This window comes from Carassius gibelio, chromosome A8 (genome assembly GCF_023724105.1).
Source record: "Carassius gibelio isolate Cgi1373 ecotype wild population from Czech Republic chromosome A8, carGib1.2-hapl.c, whole genome shotgun sequence".
NCBI lineage: Eukaryota > Metazoa > Chordata > Actinopteri > Cypriniformes > Cyprinidae > Carassius > Carassius gibelio.
Genome location: NC_068378.1, coordinates 14169768 through 14188271, shown reverse-complemented (window position 1 = coordinate 14188271; position 18504 = coordinate 14169768). Strand labels below are relative to the sequence as shown.

At 37.5% G+C, this 18504-nt stretch overlaps 1 protein-coding gene, 1 long non-coding RNA gene and 1 pseudogene across 6 annotated transcripts in view; 1 reads left to right on the top strand and 2 right to left on the bottom strand.

Moving 5' to 3' along the window:
• Nucleotides 1-10366, bottom strand: part of LOC128018131 (aminopeptidase O-like) — a 64252-nt pseudogene extending 53886 nt beyond the window's left edge.
• A 658-nt stretch (nucleotides 10367-11024) lies between these two features.
• Nucleotides 11025-12537, top strand: LOC128018051 (uncharacterized). Of its 2 annotated transcripts, none has more exons than XR_008184710.1 (3): nucleotides 11025-11089; nucleotides 11865-12011; nucleotides 12166-12537. It is a non-coding gene; the product is annotated as an uncharacterized LOC128018051 (long non-coding RNA). The 2 variants fall into 2 exon arrangements; XR_008184709.1 differs by lacking the exon at nucleotides 11025-11089 and adding an exon at nucleotides 11584-11739.
• A 1652-nt stretch (nucleotides 12538-14189) lies between these two features.
• LOC128018535 (dedicator of cytokinesis protein 8) overlaps nucleotides 14190-18504 on the bottom strand; it is a 39342-nt gene continuing 35027 nt past the window's right edge. For 3 of the 4 annotated variants that reach the window (XM_052604101.1, XM_052604103.1, XM_052604104.1), the window contains 3 exons: nucleotides 17164-17270; nucleotides 16241-16411; nucleotides 14190-15203 (listed from right to left, as the gene is read on the bottom strand). In XM_052604101.1, the coding sequence (XP_052460061.1) occupies nucleotides 15152-15203; nucleotides 16241-16411; nucleotides 17164-17270 (330 nt within the window). In that variant the 3' untranslated portion in view covers nucleotides 14190-15151. Of the gene's footprint in view, nucleotides 15223-16240; nucleotides 16412-17163; nucleotides 17271-18504 lie in introns of all 4 variants that reach the window. The other variant, XM_052604102.1, reaches the window with a different exon arrangement.

Genomic DNA, 18504 nt, shown 5'->3' with positions numbered 1-18504 from the left:
TATCATCACCTCCTGTCTTCTCAAAGTGGCTCTGCTAATGTGCTGGCTGTGCTCATTCTTTCTCTTTGTCTCATTTAATTTCCCACTCTCTTCAGTCTGATTGCATGAGCTTATTATAGACGGAAAAAACCTGGAAGAACCTTGCAGAACATAACTGATCTACCACAGTCCCTTTTCTTCTTGGGTTTAAGGCTTTAATGGGTGGTATTCCCGTCTAGACTGGAGATTAGGTTGTGGGGCTGCAAAATGAGGTGTGATTCTCTCTGTAGGCAGTGTGGGGCTCCTTTTGCATGCCAGTCCTTTTTAGGGCAGATCACACATGTCAAACATGAAATCCTGAGAATAAATACCCACACACAGAGGCTGCTGCTGTGGTGAGACTATCAGGATTTGTAGCATGCGCTCTGTGAAGCAAACACAGCCTGCTACAGATCACCACAACAATGCAATCCATATGTAGACGTTTTCCCAAACATACGAGTGGGAAATCTGGAAAATAGACCCTCGCTCGCATCACTTACGATGTTTATCACGGAGTGCCTCATGGTACCATTTTAACTTGATTGCTCCACATTAACGTTTCAGAGGAGTGTGCGTAAACAGAACCGGAGGCGCTCATCAGCAGCAGAAAGACCATCCGGACTGAGAAGCAGCAGCAGATGTTTATGTAAAGCTTACAGTTTGCGAGGCCCCATTATGTGAGCTTCCTTTCACTGTTCAAAGCTGTACTATGAATGAAGTCATTGGTTGAGAATGCAGATTTCTGGCATGTGTGGAATGCAGGTCACCGAAAAGACAGCTTGAACATTTGCTTTCTCAATACAAATGTTTGTTTTTGCTGATGTCATTAATCTCTCTTATTTTTCAGTCTCCTCTGCTTTACCCACCAAGTTCCATTCTACTGCTCCATTTGAGCTATAAGAAGCACAAAGTGCAATTTCAAAACTCTTTTTTTTTCTGGAATAAAACAAAAAATATGAAACATTAAATAAAGTAAATTTGTGGTTTAAAGCTGCAGTCGGTAACTTTTGACGCTCTAGTGGTTAATAAACAGAACTGCTTGCGTCTTGCGGAAGAACATTGTAGCCGGATCTACTTCTCTCTGTTTATGTCTATGAAGAATCACAAAGATACTGGGTTACTCCGCCGCGGTACCCCCGAAGCAATCTAAAATAGTCCGAATATAAACACTTATTATAGGTGCACCCTAGTGATTCAGGACAAGCTAAAAACACGGTTTGGAAAATGGATTCATGGTGTACTCACTTATTATATACATTTTGTAAATTTTGAACACATAAAAGTTACGGACTGCAGCTCTGATTGGTTGTTTCTTACCGGGAGCGATGTATTTCTGCAAATGACAATAGGACCACTGGGAGGAGCCAGAGGAGCTTGATTTTTTTCACAGATTATCTGTCTCATATTCTACTGTCAGGACATAATGACAGGTTTAACAAATATGTAAAAAATACATTTTTACAAAAGTTACCTACTGCAGCTTTAATCTATGACGGTCAGCAGCAAAAAAACACTGGTAAATAAAGTACATAAATACATTAAGTGTATCTGTATTATTTGATGTAATATTTCATTGTCTGCATAGAAGTCTGCAAATTACTTCTAAAGATTCTCTGTGCTTAGATTTGTTATATTTTTGTCTGCTCCGAGGTCTGGGGGAAGAAAGGTGGCTTTTTTGGCTTGGAGAATCAGATTAAATGCAATGGTAAGCCTCTATTACGGTGTCATCGAGTGATTCAGTATACACATAACAGGGACATCTGCCCAGTCTTTGAATGGGCTCATCCATTCTGGATTTTTGTGAGGTAGATGCTCCTCCAGGGATGCTGGGTAATGGCTCCACATCTCACACTCTAGTAAACCAGCCTCTACTGCCACTCATACTGCCTTAAATCAGCACCAGGGCCAAATAAACTCTCTCCATGCCATACAGATTTGATTATTTTAGACACATGTTCTGTCCCACACAGCAATATCCATTTGTTTTTCTATATGGCCATACATTTAATCTGAAGAATATGAGCCTGGTCTGAAACCACACCAAGGAATACAGTTTTTTTTGGAATCATCATGTCAGTTAAAACGTGATGGGTAAAAAGGAGTATGACTCAGGGTGGGCATCCAGAAAGGGATTAATTATGAGACAGATAAAGCAAGGAATGAATGGCCCCTGATAACAACGCAGGAATGTAGAACTAAAAACAACCTGCTTGCTAAATCCGATACTGTTTATTTACATTTCAAGGAAACTTGGAGGGAATTTGAAGCACACATATGTAGATCCAGACGGAGAGATCAGAAAAGTTAAAAAGCACCCTAATGAAGTCAAAATAGTCTAATAGAGAAATCCTAGAACTATGTCTGCCTTGTAAACATGCTTCCCTGTTCTCTAGGTGCAGGCATGCTCTGAATTCTTTCGTTCATGGTGGCTTTTGTTCGTACACAGCCAAAGAAGGGACAGAAAACCCTCTCTGTGGACTCTCTGCGAAGAAAAACATCTCATCCTTGACAATTTGATTAACAGCTGTCTTTTGTGCCAAAGTCCCCCTGGTCTGAAAGACGCACTCTGTCACACACTTCTTAGGTTACTCAGCAATCAGAGAGGAGTGAAACAAGAAAGTGAAGCAAGAGAGAGAGGGAGCGAGAAGAGAGAGCAAGAGAAAGGGCTATTTAAGTGGTGTTATCTCAGCCTCCCGAGCTCCCTGGCTAGTCCAGCACATTCCAAAAGTTTCACATCCGTCGTCCACATTACACTCCTCACCCAAGGGACTCCACTTTCCTTTCCCTATATGGTCATTTAAAAAATGCAGGAAGAGCACGTCAGCAAAGAAACGAGCTCAGAGTTCATGCAATCCAGATATTACCTGTAGAAACACCTAAACATACCTTGAAAATACCCTAAAAATCTGAGCCAGAGTCTCTAATTACAAACAGAAGCAATGTTGAAAAGTGAAACAGCTTCATTGTTTGGGACATTCATTTGTGGCCCAATCAGAGTATCTAATCAGTCCTTCCCTCACGGTAGGAAAAGCATATAATATTTGAATAGGCACAAACCAATTTCGACAACCAAAGGCAGAGGCAGCCTGATTATAATGAGAGCATTTCATGCAGCTGCAAAGTCACTGGTATTAAAATGTGAGTCTACATCTAAATAATGTTTTTTGCTTTTTCATTACCCTCTGTCCACATAATGGCTGTGTTATTCATAACTCCAAAATCAAATAATTTTTCATGCTGCTCTAATCTAGCATACTCTGGTGAGTCAGAACATAAGAAGGATGAATAATTCACCCTTAACCATTTCGAATCCCAAATTTGCTGTATGTGGGTGGTGCATATTTCTGAAGGGGAAATGTTTTTTTATTGTTGAAGAGTTCACATAATCATAACTACACTGAATACCAAAATCACTTTAAGGCAGATTTGTCCTACTCTGCAAACTAAATGTATGGAAAAGGTGTGTAAGTGCAGTAACCTCTGATTAACCTTGAATATCCCTACCTTCAGCAGCTTTTGAACAGCTAATGAAGCACCTCGGGGAAACAGACTAAAATTTCTTTCTTTTCTTTCCTTCTGTTCAATTGCTGACTACCTGTTCAGGTGATGAAATATGAACAGTAGGCCTCCGCCAAGCTTAAGGTCTCCCACTCTTCTCTTTCCTTCAGCATAAACAAATAAAGTCGACCTTAAAAGCATTTCTGCCCTAGCACATACTTCGCTTACACACCATACAGCAGGGAGACAGTTGTGTGTCAATTTTGATTTAAAAGGAATATTCTGGTTCAATAAAAGTTACACTGAAAAAACAGCATTTGTGGCATGATGTTGATTGCCAAAACAAATGATTTCAGTGCTATAGAATATAGATATATAGTGGCTATAGATTTGAACCCCATCTTCTTCCATTCTGAGTGCCTCAAGAAGGTTAAAACACAGGTTGAAGTTAACTTTATAATCTCTAGTCCATTGAGCTGAAGTTTTTAGTCCAGAATAAGTTTTTAAACAATGGAGAGCAAGTTGTAAGATATTTAAGGCATGCTTCTGCATATTTCCCCCAACTTGCTCTTCAAATCACTCTGGCTCCTCGGGTGCTTATCCAGACTGCTTCAGAGTTCAGTTGGAACTAACAGGCCATATAAGGTCAACTGCTAGTCTCAGCAGCAGAGTAATTGCTTAGAAATTGACCGAGATGAGCTATTTAATATAGTGTAAAAGTAAACAAAATGCACTTCAAGTGGGTTGGCAATTATTCATGAGAACGTCTGGATGCATAATACTGAGCAGGAACAACCTATCTCTCTACAAGTTATTCATGTGGACATATTTGAATCTCTCCCAAGCACTACTGGTCTTGTGTTTGCCTTACCATACAGAAACAATTCAGTGATGACTTAATACAAACTTTGGCAGCTGCAACAATACAGCTTTGGATCCTACATAAAAGACATCAGTAGATAAATCTATTACCCACCTACTCTCACTGAACACCTTACATTATTGGCATAGTGTGGGAAAACACAATGAAATGGGATTTCTCTGAGCTGTAGAAGCCCTCAGTCTCGTTGAAAAATCGCTGATGCCCATATTTGCACATCTGACACATGAAGTATTCCAACTATGTCCTTCTGTGGCGTAAAATAGGTGTTAAGGGACAGAAAGTGACCGCCTTCAAAGTTGAGGAAAGTGCTGTGCCCTTCCTGCGAAGATCTGAAGATATGAGCATCTTGTGTTTACGTCATCACCCTGTAGCCACAAAGGCCTAAAATCAATCCTACGTGATCAGTCTTCAATACACAGGATGAAAACGTGATGATTTTCCTCGCAGAAATATTTCCTCAAGCTTCAAAAGGGCTGTCATAAAATTTTAGGATTATTCAAATCAGATTCAGAGGAATCAAGCCAAGAATAACGTCCCAGTGGAATTGTTTTTTTGGGGGGGGGGGTGGGGGGGGGGTTACAATGGGACAGCAGTCATTTGGGTATTTGGGAGGAAGCACAGAACACACTATCAGGCCTGGCCTTTCTTGACTTCTTAATCTTTACTTCCTTCCCTCCAGAGAACCACCAGCAGCACCGCTGCTACGTCCAAAGCCCCAGCTGCAAATGAACAAGCATGATATAAAGGCAGATATTGGCATGGCCCCAAAGATTTGGGCCCACATACTTCCCAATTTTCAGATTAAACAGCTCCTGTCTCTGAAGTCGTTCCAGGAGTGAAAGGCTTTTGTTGCTGGGAATAATCCACACATCCTCTCCAACATCCTGGGGGATCGGCATCTCAAAGTGCCCCTCTGCTGGCCCCAAATGTACTTTGTTGATTACTATTTTTTGCTCTGATTTGGCCTTCAAGAAAGGCCTGGAGAAATGTGCCATTCCATAGAGAAGGGGCAACTGTCGCTCTCATACAGGGCAAAGGAGAGGGAAGATAACTATCCATTTTTCTCACATACAGAGATATTTCTGTCATCCACTAGCAGTTATCACAGGGCAGCTAATAAAACCAAGTTGTAATGAATGGTGAGGCAACTAAATACTCTCCAGACAAAAATCCTGCAGTCCTATGCTTCACATTCGCTCAAGCAGAAAGGGAGTACATAATTCAGGAAAAGAAAACAGAGGAGTGACCGCTGTTAAGATGCATGCCCAGTGCTAATTAGAATGTGACATTTTTTCTCTGTGAATGGCTGGAACCAGCCTGGGGCAGCGGGTAATGACCTCATATCCTGTGGAATACTTATTCCTGGACAGGGAGATGGTGAGAAATACGGGAAGACCTGTGGTCACCCTGAGTAAGTCAGCCAAATGACTTGTCTTACTACAGTTTGCTTATCAAAAGCAGTTGTTTCACTGGAACTTGCATAATACTTAAAATTCCATGTCGACTTCTAGTCAAGAACTGATCTGAAGAGAACATAAAGCACGGTATAATGTAAACGCAAACCAAACACAAGTGCACACACACTTCATTGAGCGTTTCCTGAGTAGTGACCTTCCTGAGCAGTGCAAGGAAAATGAGTTTCACTGCTTTCATTTAAACAGATCCAACAGGTTCTCAACATCCCAAGCCACCAAGACTACAAAACAAACAGCATGCTTAGCCAAAAAGAGCATTTAAATCTGTTAATTCATCCTGGAGGGCAATGCCCAAAGGCCAAAAGGGAATAAGTGGGAACAGCTGCCAAGTGCTGGCTTGATATTCAGAGTACTTTATTTATGAAACCGCTGCTTTGCACACTTAATAGGACGGGTTAGTTTACTGCTGTTGATGAGAAATTAAAACATATTCATAGGCAGTATTAAGCAACAAATAATGAGAGGGAGTTTGCCAAAACTGGCAAAAACTAATGTGGTGCAAGTTTTATTATTCTAAAATAATAGAAAAACATTTTTTAAATTAACAATTCAGCCAAAAATGATAATTTAATCATCATCATTTTGTTGCATATTTGTACAACTTTCCCTGAAACACATAAGGAGAAATCAGAAAAATCTGAAAAATATTTGCAATAATAATAATATATAATGATGAAAAGAGTACAGCATAACAAAAAGATTCAAAAGATTTGGAACAAAGTGTATGATATTTTTTTCCCCCTGCATTTTGTCATTTATAATGTATAGAAAGTTCCGGTCCCAGTAATTGCACAGAAAACAACAAAAAAACTAAACAAAAAAAAGTCCTTCTTTTGCATTCCAAGGATTAAAGTAAGCAATATGAGATTTCACCTTCTACCCTCACAGACTTCAGAAGGAATCGCAATCCCCTTTGCACTTGCATTTCCAATGTCTTACACAGTCACCTGTCAGTCAGTCTTGAGGGTCGGGTTTATTAATATTGTTAGTATGCGATACCCACTACTGATGGAAAACAAAGCATTCTATGAGGAAAATGGGGAATTTGGACATTTTTGCAATAAAAAACATGCCCATTTATTTATTTATTTGTTTGTTTCCTTACATACTACACTTCAAATACAGTCAAGAGCACAGAACTGATTTTCAAATGAACTTTGCGTTTCCATTTAAAATTTGGCAGACATGTTACATACACTGAAAAGAAAATCAAAACACAAATGCGAGATTTGCAATTGCGTTTGGATTCTGTCACAATGTAAGCTTACACAAGTTGAAAACACAATTGCAAATTCATTCAAACCTTTGAATACCCTTAAATAGCCCAACAAGAGATAAAATGGATCAATTCAGCACACATTATGTATGAATGCTGCATGCTACAGATCAAACAACTATTATTATTCCAGAGTCATATTTAAGAGAAATGCAGCATTTACCAGGCCATACCCAGACTGGAGAACCCTGAGGGAACAATGAGCATCTAGATGAGAGAATGGATGGACACCAAGAATAGAGTGGGCCACAGTCAGACATAGAGGCAGTTAGTGCAAAACCATGTCATTTGCCTTCTGAAGGTGCAGGGTGGTGCAAATACTCAGCTAGGAACAACAGTCTGAGCCCTGGCAGCTATGACCATGAAGCAACAGGGATAATCCATGTATGCACAAACATATATTCTTGTTGTCCAAAGAAAGACTGCAATACAGGGATTGATGCAAATATTCAAGCAGAATACCCTATAAACAATAAACTTTTAGGCTTCGATTCAGTGTACAGTAAATAAAATACTGCACTGAAGATGTCTAGTTTTTTGTCAGTTCCACATAAGAAATAAAAGTATTAATGTGTCCTGTAAAGATGGCTATAATAAGTTAAATATATATGCAACAAACCAAAGACAAATAAAATTTAGTATGCAAACAGATGTGAGACAGAAGTACAATAGCAATGCAATATGCAAATATCGTGATGACTGTCAGTTAACAGGTAACATTTTGTCAACGTCATCACTATGCATCATCATCAAGCATGTTTTCGAATGATTTAAGCTGAACATTTCATATACCTGTGAATTTTATAGTCTGGGGAAGAGCAATTATATTTTCATTTTGCACTGCATTCTGGGTGTATGATAGAAATTTCTGTATTTCATGTGATTTCTTTGTTCGTTTTCGGAAAGACATTTTGGAATGTAAAAAACAATACTCTATGTGATTACCATAGAATTGCCCTCTTTGCAAACCGAATTTCGTACTTTTCATAAAAACACTATAATGGACGTAACTTTTTGTCTGGTACCTACAGTTGTTCATAAAGTTTCATAAAGAGTTTAAAGTTGTAAAATGTCCCAAAATAAAATGAATAATACAAATAAATAGGAATATTATTAATTAATATTAATAATATGAATTAATAAAAAATTCTCCAAAAAACTATCAATGTTTCAATTGAGTCTGAAAAGTTAATTCTATCTAAATGGACTTTTACATTATAACAAGATACCTGGGTTCTTTGGCATAAGGTTTATTTGTTTTTTTCCACCACAAAGTTGAATCTTTTACTCCAGCCTCTTGCCATTGTCCCACATCTATTGTGAAGGTAGGCTGACATTATTGTAACATAATCCCACTGCAGAAAATTTGAACGGAGTAAAGAAAAGACTTCAGCATTTTCCATAATAAAATTAGTGCATTAAATTACACTTTTGCAACTCTGAACTGCTGAGTAAGGGTTTAAACTGTACCTGTCTCGCAAGCTTAGCAAAGGCACTCATTTTGTAGCCTAATCACACGGAGCTTTCACACGTGGCTTCTGGCATGGGAAGAGGGTTCTGTTGATGATAGGCGAGCCCATGGTATACACACAGTCAGCAACTAAAAGATAAAGTTGTGGCATACAGCATATCCTGGATATGGTTGTGCGTGTGACTAGGTAAAAAAAAAAAAAAAACGACTTTCCATCGCTATATCCATTTGAACTCATTCATCTAAAAAATATGGATTCTTAAAATGCCACTGTTGACACTTACTCTATGCCAGCATTTCCTGCATCTACAGTCCCACGGAAAAATACGTCATATATTTCCGAACCGATATTCAACCTGAATGTGATAAGATAATGTCAGAGCGTCTCTGGATAAGTGAAATGATGCCAAGGAAACACTTTAAGCGTAAAAAATGTAGTCCAGTTCACGAACATGACTTGTTAAAACCAGTATTTTTAAATAATATAGTTTAAAAATTTAATTAAAAGTTAGGCTACCGTTTGAATCTGTCTGACGAATTCTTACTGAATTAAATATTTGAAACGGAGCGGCTTCAGCATGGTTATTATGGTAATTTTATATAGGCTAGGCTAGGCTAGACACAGACATATCTAGAAGCCAAGAATATTATTTAGATATCATTGCTATCCTTTTACTCTATGCCAGTGTTTCCATCCTGCACCACTTTTTAAAATCTCCAGTCCCATGAAAAATTGAATGTGATATAAAAAGTTGTGAAAGCAAAATAATGCTAATAAACAATTGGTAAGTTCTGTGGGGGTTGCGGTCATATCATAGCCTATGATTCATGAACAGTTGTGATTCTTTGCAAACTGTTCGTTTTAGTTAATCATAAACAAAGTAGTCCGATTCACCGTTTCTTTTTGAATCACTTGAATCATGAATCAGTTTTGTGTTTGTGTGTATACATACTGTACATAACTAAACTATAATATTAGGCAACATATAGCCTACATCTGGCCAAGTGATTTTGAATCGAATTATATCCAGTTGAACCAAGAACTAGTTACTCTATTTAGGACAAGAACCTCCTGTTGGCTTAGTTTCATACCATTTTCTGACAGCACACGGAAATCATGAGGGGAAAAAGCCCCTTCCTTCCTGATCTGAAGACTCCAACGGTCTCTGTGGAACCAGAGGTTGTGCATTATGGGTATGAGGGGAAAGACTGCACTGGACGTATATCTCATGCTGCAGTCTCCAGCAGACAGAAGGCATCCTTTGTACCAGACAGGATGACGGATGATCCATATTTGCATATTGTTGGTCTGACAGTGTCAAGTTTCTTTAAATCTGGAATAATTAGGCCTATATCCAACTTGTCCACTTTTGACAGAGTCAGGTCACAGAAATCCAGCACCAAGGTTGAATTCTTCACTCTCATCACCCCACAAGACACTTCTGACATAATTTCCTCCACTCAAACGTGATGGTTCCTCAGGGGTTATCACCATATTTGGCTCAGGTATGATGGGAGAATTTACGTCCTGCTTAGATGACATAAAAAAGATATGTTGATTTAGATCCTGGTTCACCCTGTTTGCTGAAACCCACACCAGGCTCCAGAACCAGAACAATACTATGATCTTCCTTTGGAGTGAACAGTCAGGTCAAGAGCATAGTGTCGGACGAGCATATGGTTGGTGTTAGCCGCAGGGGCAGGTCATCTTTATTAGGATCCAGATCACGGTTACTTTCCATATCTGATGGAGATATTCTATAGGGAGGAACAGATCTTGAGACCAGAATGAAATATCATTAGGAGTAATATCAGTAGCGGTTTTAGGCACGGGCGAACCGGGCAGCCGCCCGGGGCGTCATTTTTTCGTGACACATTGGGGGCGGCAGCACGAGCAGATAAACAAAAAATCCTCTGTGTCGCGAAGCGGTTTTTCGCCATTTATATCATTTCACTGTGTGTGGAATTGGCAAATTGGCGCTCCCTGCAGCTGCCGGCGCCCCTGCTTGCTGAAAATATCCACTGAAGCTTTGTGTTGTGAGAGAAGTGTAAGGGAGTGGGGCGAGAGGCGCGTGCGACATTTCACCTCTGGGTCTCTCTTAAATGGAACGGACAGGGCGGGGGTGGACGGGGACGGGGGATCCACACTAGTAATATAATTAATAATAGGCTAAAGTCAGTCACACACCTCGACTTTCTTCCAAATAACGCACATTTCATTCATAATGTTATAATACAGGCCTATAGTTCCTGCAAATGAAACAAGGTAATACAAAACGATTATGCGGTCATCAAGGTGAATTGGTTTAGTCTTGACTTCTGGTCCTGAGTGACAGGTGGGGGGTGGGAAATCTGTTGATTGTCGAGTGCCAAATAAACAGAGATGGAGAAGAAAAGGTTAAAGCCAGGTGCCCAATTTCGAAAAAAAAGAAAAGAAGAAGAGGAGAAACGAGCAACAGATAAAGGTATGCAACTATTGTCTCTGTATGATTACAGTATCCATTTCATGAATGAAGGGCTAATGTTAATTGGTGGTGGGTATAACTCTTTGTTAACCTTTTTGCTATGATGCTTGCTATGCTTATACAACAATAATTTGGTTTCAACTCAATCATGAGATCTAATTTATAATATTGTGCTTTGCAATAAAACTGTTAAAAGTTCAGTTATCATTTCCATCAGTTGGTTTAACATTAGGCCCTGTAAATAACCAAGGGCATTTTATTTGCTACACAGTATGCTAAGTATTGTTTCCTAAGTATAGTTTTACAAGTCATAACTAAAAGTGTGTCATGCGTATAATTTGAGGCAGTAACCTAATGGCACCTCCATGAAAGTTAGATTGATATACAAATTTTGGTTGAAAAATATCCTGAAACCCAAAAAGTTTTTGTTTTTGCCTATACATATAATTTAAAGTCATTTAATTTTTTTAAACAACTGAGACCCAGTGACCATAGCATAACGTGAATAAAATATATTTCAATGTATTTTTTTTACTATTTGTTTCTATGCTCTAAACAATGTGATGACATGGGGGGAAAAATGAAATAAATAAATGTTTTTATTTTCCGGGTCTAGGAGGATATAGCGTGTAATGACAGACATTTAGTGTGTAAGAGCATGTTTATGTAACCCTTCTATTATGTTTTGAGTTAATTTGACCCTAGGCTGTTTTAGCTTTATAAAACATTATCCTATGGTCTTTTGATTTCAAATTAAGTTAAATTGCAATTTCAGGGGCACTTCTAAAATATTTTGGAGCATCCTCTGCCACTGGTCAGGATGAGCCAACCACCTCCTCCGCTACACATATGTCTCCACAAATATCTGATATTGAGGATGAAGACCTCTTTGCCTCTACTTCTACCCAGCATGAGCTTTCAGGTGTGCATATCGTGTGTGTGTGTATGTGTGTGTGTGTGGGCTACAAGACAACTGCAATTTAATGTAATTTTAATATTTCTGATAATTTACGAGTAGGACTGTGTTTTTTCACTGCTATGTGTTTTGAGTAATATGCCAATATGCTGTCTGATAGAAATGCCTGGAGCTGAACCCCCACTGAGCCCCACTGGCCCTCACATCTGACTGACAGGATTCGGACTGAGCTGGTTCACAGAGGACCAAGTAAAGTGCCACCTGGCTTTGTTTTCCGTAGGAATGAGAGTAATGGGAGAAGTTGCCACCACTAATATTTTAATAAGACATTAGTAAGTGGTGAAAAGATGGCAAGAAGTTGGCTGATTTCTTCAATTAAGAACAACAGCCTCTTTTGCTTCTGCTGCAAATTGTTCTCCAAGAGGAACATCAATTTAACAAGTGCAGGAATGGCAAATTGGAAACATGCATGCAATGATCTCACATCATATGAAAACAGTTGTTATAATAAAATATTGCTGTTTGTGCAGAACTTTGTTTGCTAGTTTTTGTGTGTGTGTGTGGGGGGGGGGGGGGGGGGGGGGGGGGGGGGGGGGGGGTTGGGGGGCGCTCGAAAGGGGTCTCGCCCAGGGTGTATTTCAATGTAGAACCGCCACTGAGTAATATATACGGTATGCTATTTGGAAAATAGTTCCGTCTCTCAAAGAAATTCCACTGGTTATTGAGTATGCATCTGGTCCTGAGGAATTTAATAGCCTGTAATTATACATTTTCAATAAAATATTCCTTAAAATAATCTATGTAAGGTAAGTATACAATTTCAGCATTAAGCTGCAATCATAAAATTTAAGATAGATATCCTCAGGCCATTGTACATTCTATTATTTGGTACCATCCAAAATAATTACATTACATAAAAACATTTGAATATATGCAGCTGTTACAATCTCTTTGTTTAACCTTTTGACTGGAATATTAAATTGTATTGAACATTTATATTTTGAAAATTTTACAAATCTTGCAACAGGATTAGTGCAATTGATGGTTCACCCAAAATGTACACTTTTTCATTTACTTTCATGTTGTTCCAAACCTGTTTGGCTTTCATTCCTTTGTGGAATATAAAAGAAGATATTTTGTAGAATGTAGGTAACAAAACATTAGACAGAATATTCATATTTCAATATTTCTTTGTCTTGTTTCTGAACTGGAATTTGAAGGATATGCTACCCTCAGACCTTGGAAGCATACACTTACGTTCTCTTTCGTGCAAAGGGGAAATTTAATAAGTGACACTTAAAGTGGCAATTTCTATCCACAGGCCCATAATCAGGTGTTAAATCACTCACATTTAGACGCTTCCATCAAACACTGTAAATAACCCTTAAGTTAAATACTACTCTCTGGGTGAAGACTAGGTGATCCACTCATATTCTTCAAAGCAGTTGTTCTCCATACTGGAGTAACCCAGCACTAGACAGTTTGGAGATCTTTCCCAAAGCTGTTCACTTTGTATTATTATTAGTTTTTAAGCTATAACTCTGTGTAATTAACATTTCACCCCATTTCAAATATCATAGGAAAGTGTGGAGCGAACACATACGGAATTTGCCTACAAATTGACGTCAAGATTAAACTGCTCTACTCTATATAGCTTATTAACCATAACTTCTTAATTGTAGAAATTTCAAGACGCGAATTTGTGTATTAGGGGAAATGTCAAAACTGTGCAGAGGTAGAGGACTTCAGGACCAGAATCGATGTGGAGTCTGACTCGAATGCAGTCAGTAGGGTTTAAAACTGATCAACACATCATCTTTAATACGTTTTTATAAAGCCACTTCAGTTAAGTTTCCTTTCCCGACTCTTCAGATTTTCATACAGAAGAACATGCAACTGACAATTAACTGCAATAGTAGCATAAAGTCATTTAATAAATACTGAGATCTGTTTCACGAACCTGTTCCTGTTCTAACGCTTGAAAAGCCGTTGAAACACTGACCCATGCGATAAACGTCATCACGCAACGACAGGAAGCTGAGCTGGATCTTTTAAGGATCAACCTGTGGCCTGACTGTATATATAGAAAATCAAGAACAATGCCACTGAATGATATTATTTTATAATGCAAGAATAGACCAAGATAACACTTTTAAAGTCAAAATAATATTTCTCAACACGATATTACGGTACAACAAGTTATAAAATGGTAGTTTTTATTAGGAAGTGCATGAAAGTATATTTGTGTTTATTTTGAAATTGCAATGAACTATACATTTAATAAATGTTCTTAGCTTTCAGAGCAGTAACATTTAACATATGTAACAAAGCACTGGAAACACAAACAATGTATGAGCTTATGTGCAGTTCACTTAAAAAAAAACATATTTGAAAAGAATAAATCACTTTTTAGAAAAAGAAAAAAATACCTAAGGAAATTAATTTGACAATTTCCAGTTATTTAAGAAAAAGATGCACTTGATGCATTCCTACTCTACACTTTTAACTGATTCTGTTCTTTTGATCTCTGTAAACCTGATTTACTTTTATTCTGGTCACATTTTAATATTGGAATGCATCTAAGACCTAAATATTCTCCATAAATAAAATAGAACTATATATACACAACTCTCGTATAAATCTTTGCAATTGTAATATACATAGACTAGAACAAATCGAGTAATCATGATTTATGCTATATTAGCTCTATGTAAACATACAAATGAAGAGGTGATCACATTTATACTATTAACTGTCCTCTCTGTCCATTTCTTTTGACACTTTCAGTGGCTTTGAAGTTATATCAGGTTTACTATCTTGAAGCAGTTCATTGAAGGTTGTAGATTTTTTTCCGCACATGTAACATGTCTGTAGGTTAAATTGTATTAGCTAAGAATACAATATGTTGTAACATTCTGTGGATTCGAACCATATACAGAAAACAAGTACAAAAAAAAAAAGTTCTACATCCCTTAAAATCTATTCCATATATACATTAATACAGAATATAACAATGATATCTTCTGGGGTTTCAACACTGTGCATGAAACTCTGCTCGAGTCATCTAATTATCAGCTGACGGCGCTCGTTTCCTGGCACACTGCAACATCCTTCCCTCGATATCCTCTAGAGACGTTCTCTTGACATCATGAATTTTCATCTTGTGTCCGACGGAGGCTGTGCCGTTTGAAGGAATCTCTGTTACAAACACAAGAGCCTAAGCAGTGAATGTTAGATGGTTAGAAAGAAACAGCTCCACAAAAAGAGCCGCAGTGAGCAGTATGAGTCCTCACATCAGCCAAATTCACACTGTCAATTGTTAGGAATACTGCCCAGAATATAAAGCAGGATACAGGAGCAGATAAAATAATGCCTGTATAAACAGATAAGCAAAGTCAGTCCCATTGAGATAGCCTTCAGTAAAAGAAAGAAAATGATTAATTAATAGATAATTAATAGATCAATTTGACTTTGATTTCTCTTTATTTACAGAACAGGACTGAAAATTGTATTCTACTGCTGTGTGGATAAAAAACAATGAGACTCACTCCAAAAATGTATAGTTAACCCAAAAAATGTAAATTAAATATTTGACATTTGCCATTTTAAGAACCCTCACGTAATTCCAAACCATATCCATCCCCCCATAAATCTTTTCCGCTGAGGCCGTGAAAAAGTGTTTCATTCATTCAATTAAAACATTTTAAGGTAATGATTCACATCTAGATTTTTTTTACTTGAGACAATAAGTTATTTATTTTTTTACTGGCTCAAGTAAAAAAAATATAGATGTGAATCATTACCCTAATTGTTTTTTTTTTTTTTTTTTTGGATGAATGAAACACTTTGTATCTTTATTTTATTCGCACCAACATTTGCTTTTAACATTTTGGAATAATGTATTTAGCCAGTTTACCAAATAAACATCTTGTTTATGCACACTTTCCTTCTTTCTTGTTTGTTGCTTAAAGATTTTTTTTAAAAATCGGAAATCGGTATCGGCCAGTTTGCTTGTAAAAAAATCGGTATCAGAATTGGCCATGAAAAATCATGATTGTACATCCCTATTTCTAATACAAACTCTACTATAAAAGTAGTTATAATAAAAGCATCTTCATTTTTGGATGAACTGTTCCCTTAACACCGCTTATGGAAATTCTACTGAACATGAGAGAGGATTTCCATCATTCATTGATTGCAGAGTCAAAGATCAAGTGTAGCACTAGTGGTTATACCTATTCTCAATGCGAGGTTTGATGATGGGCTTGTAGAGCTCAGGGATCTTTCTCTCCAGCATGGGCCTCAAGTTCTCGCGCAGTTTGTTGTAGTTTTTCTTCATCTCATGCTGGTACTCCTTCTGATCAGGAGTAATGAGTTGCTTGTTCTTCTCAACGGCCTCTCCACACCTGCAGGTATGCATTCACAACAGCATCAGCAACACACAAAGCTCGGCAGGACACCAGATGATGAATAATTAGTGCAATTAGCAGCATTTGGACAGAACTAGTCAAATGAGTTTGTTGAGGATCCTCAACAGTTAGTTTTATTCCTCCAGAAGCTCTCGTTCAAAGGCAAAAAGCCGCAAAGGGAACATAAAACTGTGCTCTGGTTCTTTTTCCTAAATTCATTTTAAATTGTTCCAGATCTTTCAAAATATATCTTTTGAGAATTGGGGGGCTATAACGTCTTGGCATAAATAACGGTAACTTGGCTAGAGAAGAATTATGCAGAAAAATAAACATATGTTAAATCACAGTAAATATTTGTCTGCATGCTGGCAGCAATCAAAGCCCAGAATCCAACATGAACTGTTCCGTCTGTAAAAAGCAAAGTTGTATACATCCTGGGAAAACTCACTGTATTCGAAAACTTAATTTATTTCGAGTCTTGGTTTAAACATCATGATGATTATGCAAAACAAATGCAGCTGGGTGACATTAAGATGGGTTTTCTCCGCTCGCGGAAAAGCCCCTCGGGTGTCTTACATCCAAGTATTTCAGCGAACTTTCAAATAAAGAACTTTAAACAAACCAATCACTATAAAATAAAGATGCTTCTATATTTCCTTTGATCCTCTGATGGAAAACTTGCTTAATTCAAGCAAATGTCAAAAAAAGATTACATTGATATCTCTTTTCCATTGGAAGCGGCCACTCACCGCATTATGAACTCTTTGAAACACAAACGCAGTTTGTTGTGATGACGGAAGAGCTTGGGGTCTGCTGGGATTTCATTCAAGAAGACCTGGGCCACCTCCAATGGACCCTGCAGAGATGCACAGAATGAGAAAAGGAAAGAAAAGGCCCCTCCTCTCTCCAACAGTGCCAGCAGAGAAAATGAATGCTTCATCCACTGGAGGCCACAAGGTAAAGTCAACACATAAGGGAAAGATCATGAATAAGTCTTTGTGTGAGTGATGTCACCGTGGAGCCAGGAGTAGAGGCATTGCCGCGCTCTTTTTATGTAGTTTCTCCAAAGGGCATTATATTGTCATATAACCGCAGCCATATCGAGAGGAGTTGGATATGTTTTAAACTTGATTAGTGTTGTAAACTGTCACTCTGGAGCCTCAGATTTCACAATAAATAGAGAGATGCTGGGAGCATTAGTGTGAATCCCTACAACCCTAAGATTTACAGTACCCTTCTATACTGTCCTTAAGTATTCACAGACTACACTGGAGATGTGCAGTGGAACAGGCATCTGGAGTCTGGGTAAGTGACGGAGCCAGTTTTAATGTCAAGGGATCAAGGTTCGGTTGGTTAGCACGGGTCTGTTAGCCCCTGCTGGTAGATGCGGTAATTACATCATTTTGGACCCCAAAAACTATCTTTCCTCATTGATTTTAACCTTTTATTTTTAATTTTGTTGAATTATTGTTAAAAAAAATTGTTACAAAATGTGGGGGTCAGGAAGATTTTTCTGTATGTTTTTGGAAGAAGTCTCTTATGCTCACTTTGGCTGCATTTATTTTTAATTTTATTAAATAAAAAGATTATCTGTAATATTGTGAAATATTTTATATATATATATATATATATATATATATATATATATATATATATATATATATATATATATATATATATATATATATATATATATATATATATATATATAAAAAATACTTTTCTATTCTATTTTTTAAAATGTCATTTATTCCTGTGATAGCAAAGCTGAATTTTCAGCAGCCATTACTCCAGTCTTCAGTGTCACATGGTCTTTCAGAAATCATTCTAAGGAAACATTTTGTATTATTATCAATGTTGAAAACAGTTACAGAACATCTCTCATTATTTTTATATATAATATTTTGTGCCCTATTTAATATTTTTGCGTAACTGTTTACATTTCTATTTATCAAAGAAAAAATGTATTAAAGTAATAGCAGTTATTTGAAATAGAAATATTTTGCAACATTATGCATCTCTTAACTGTCACTTTTGATCAATTTAATGCATCCTTGCCATTTTATTAATTGTTAAAAAATGTATGTTTT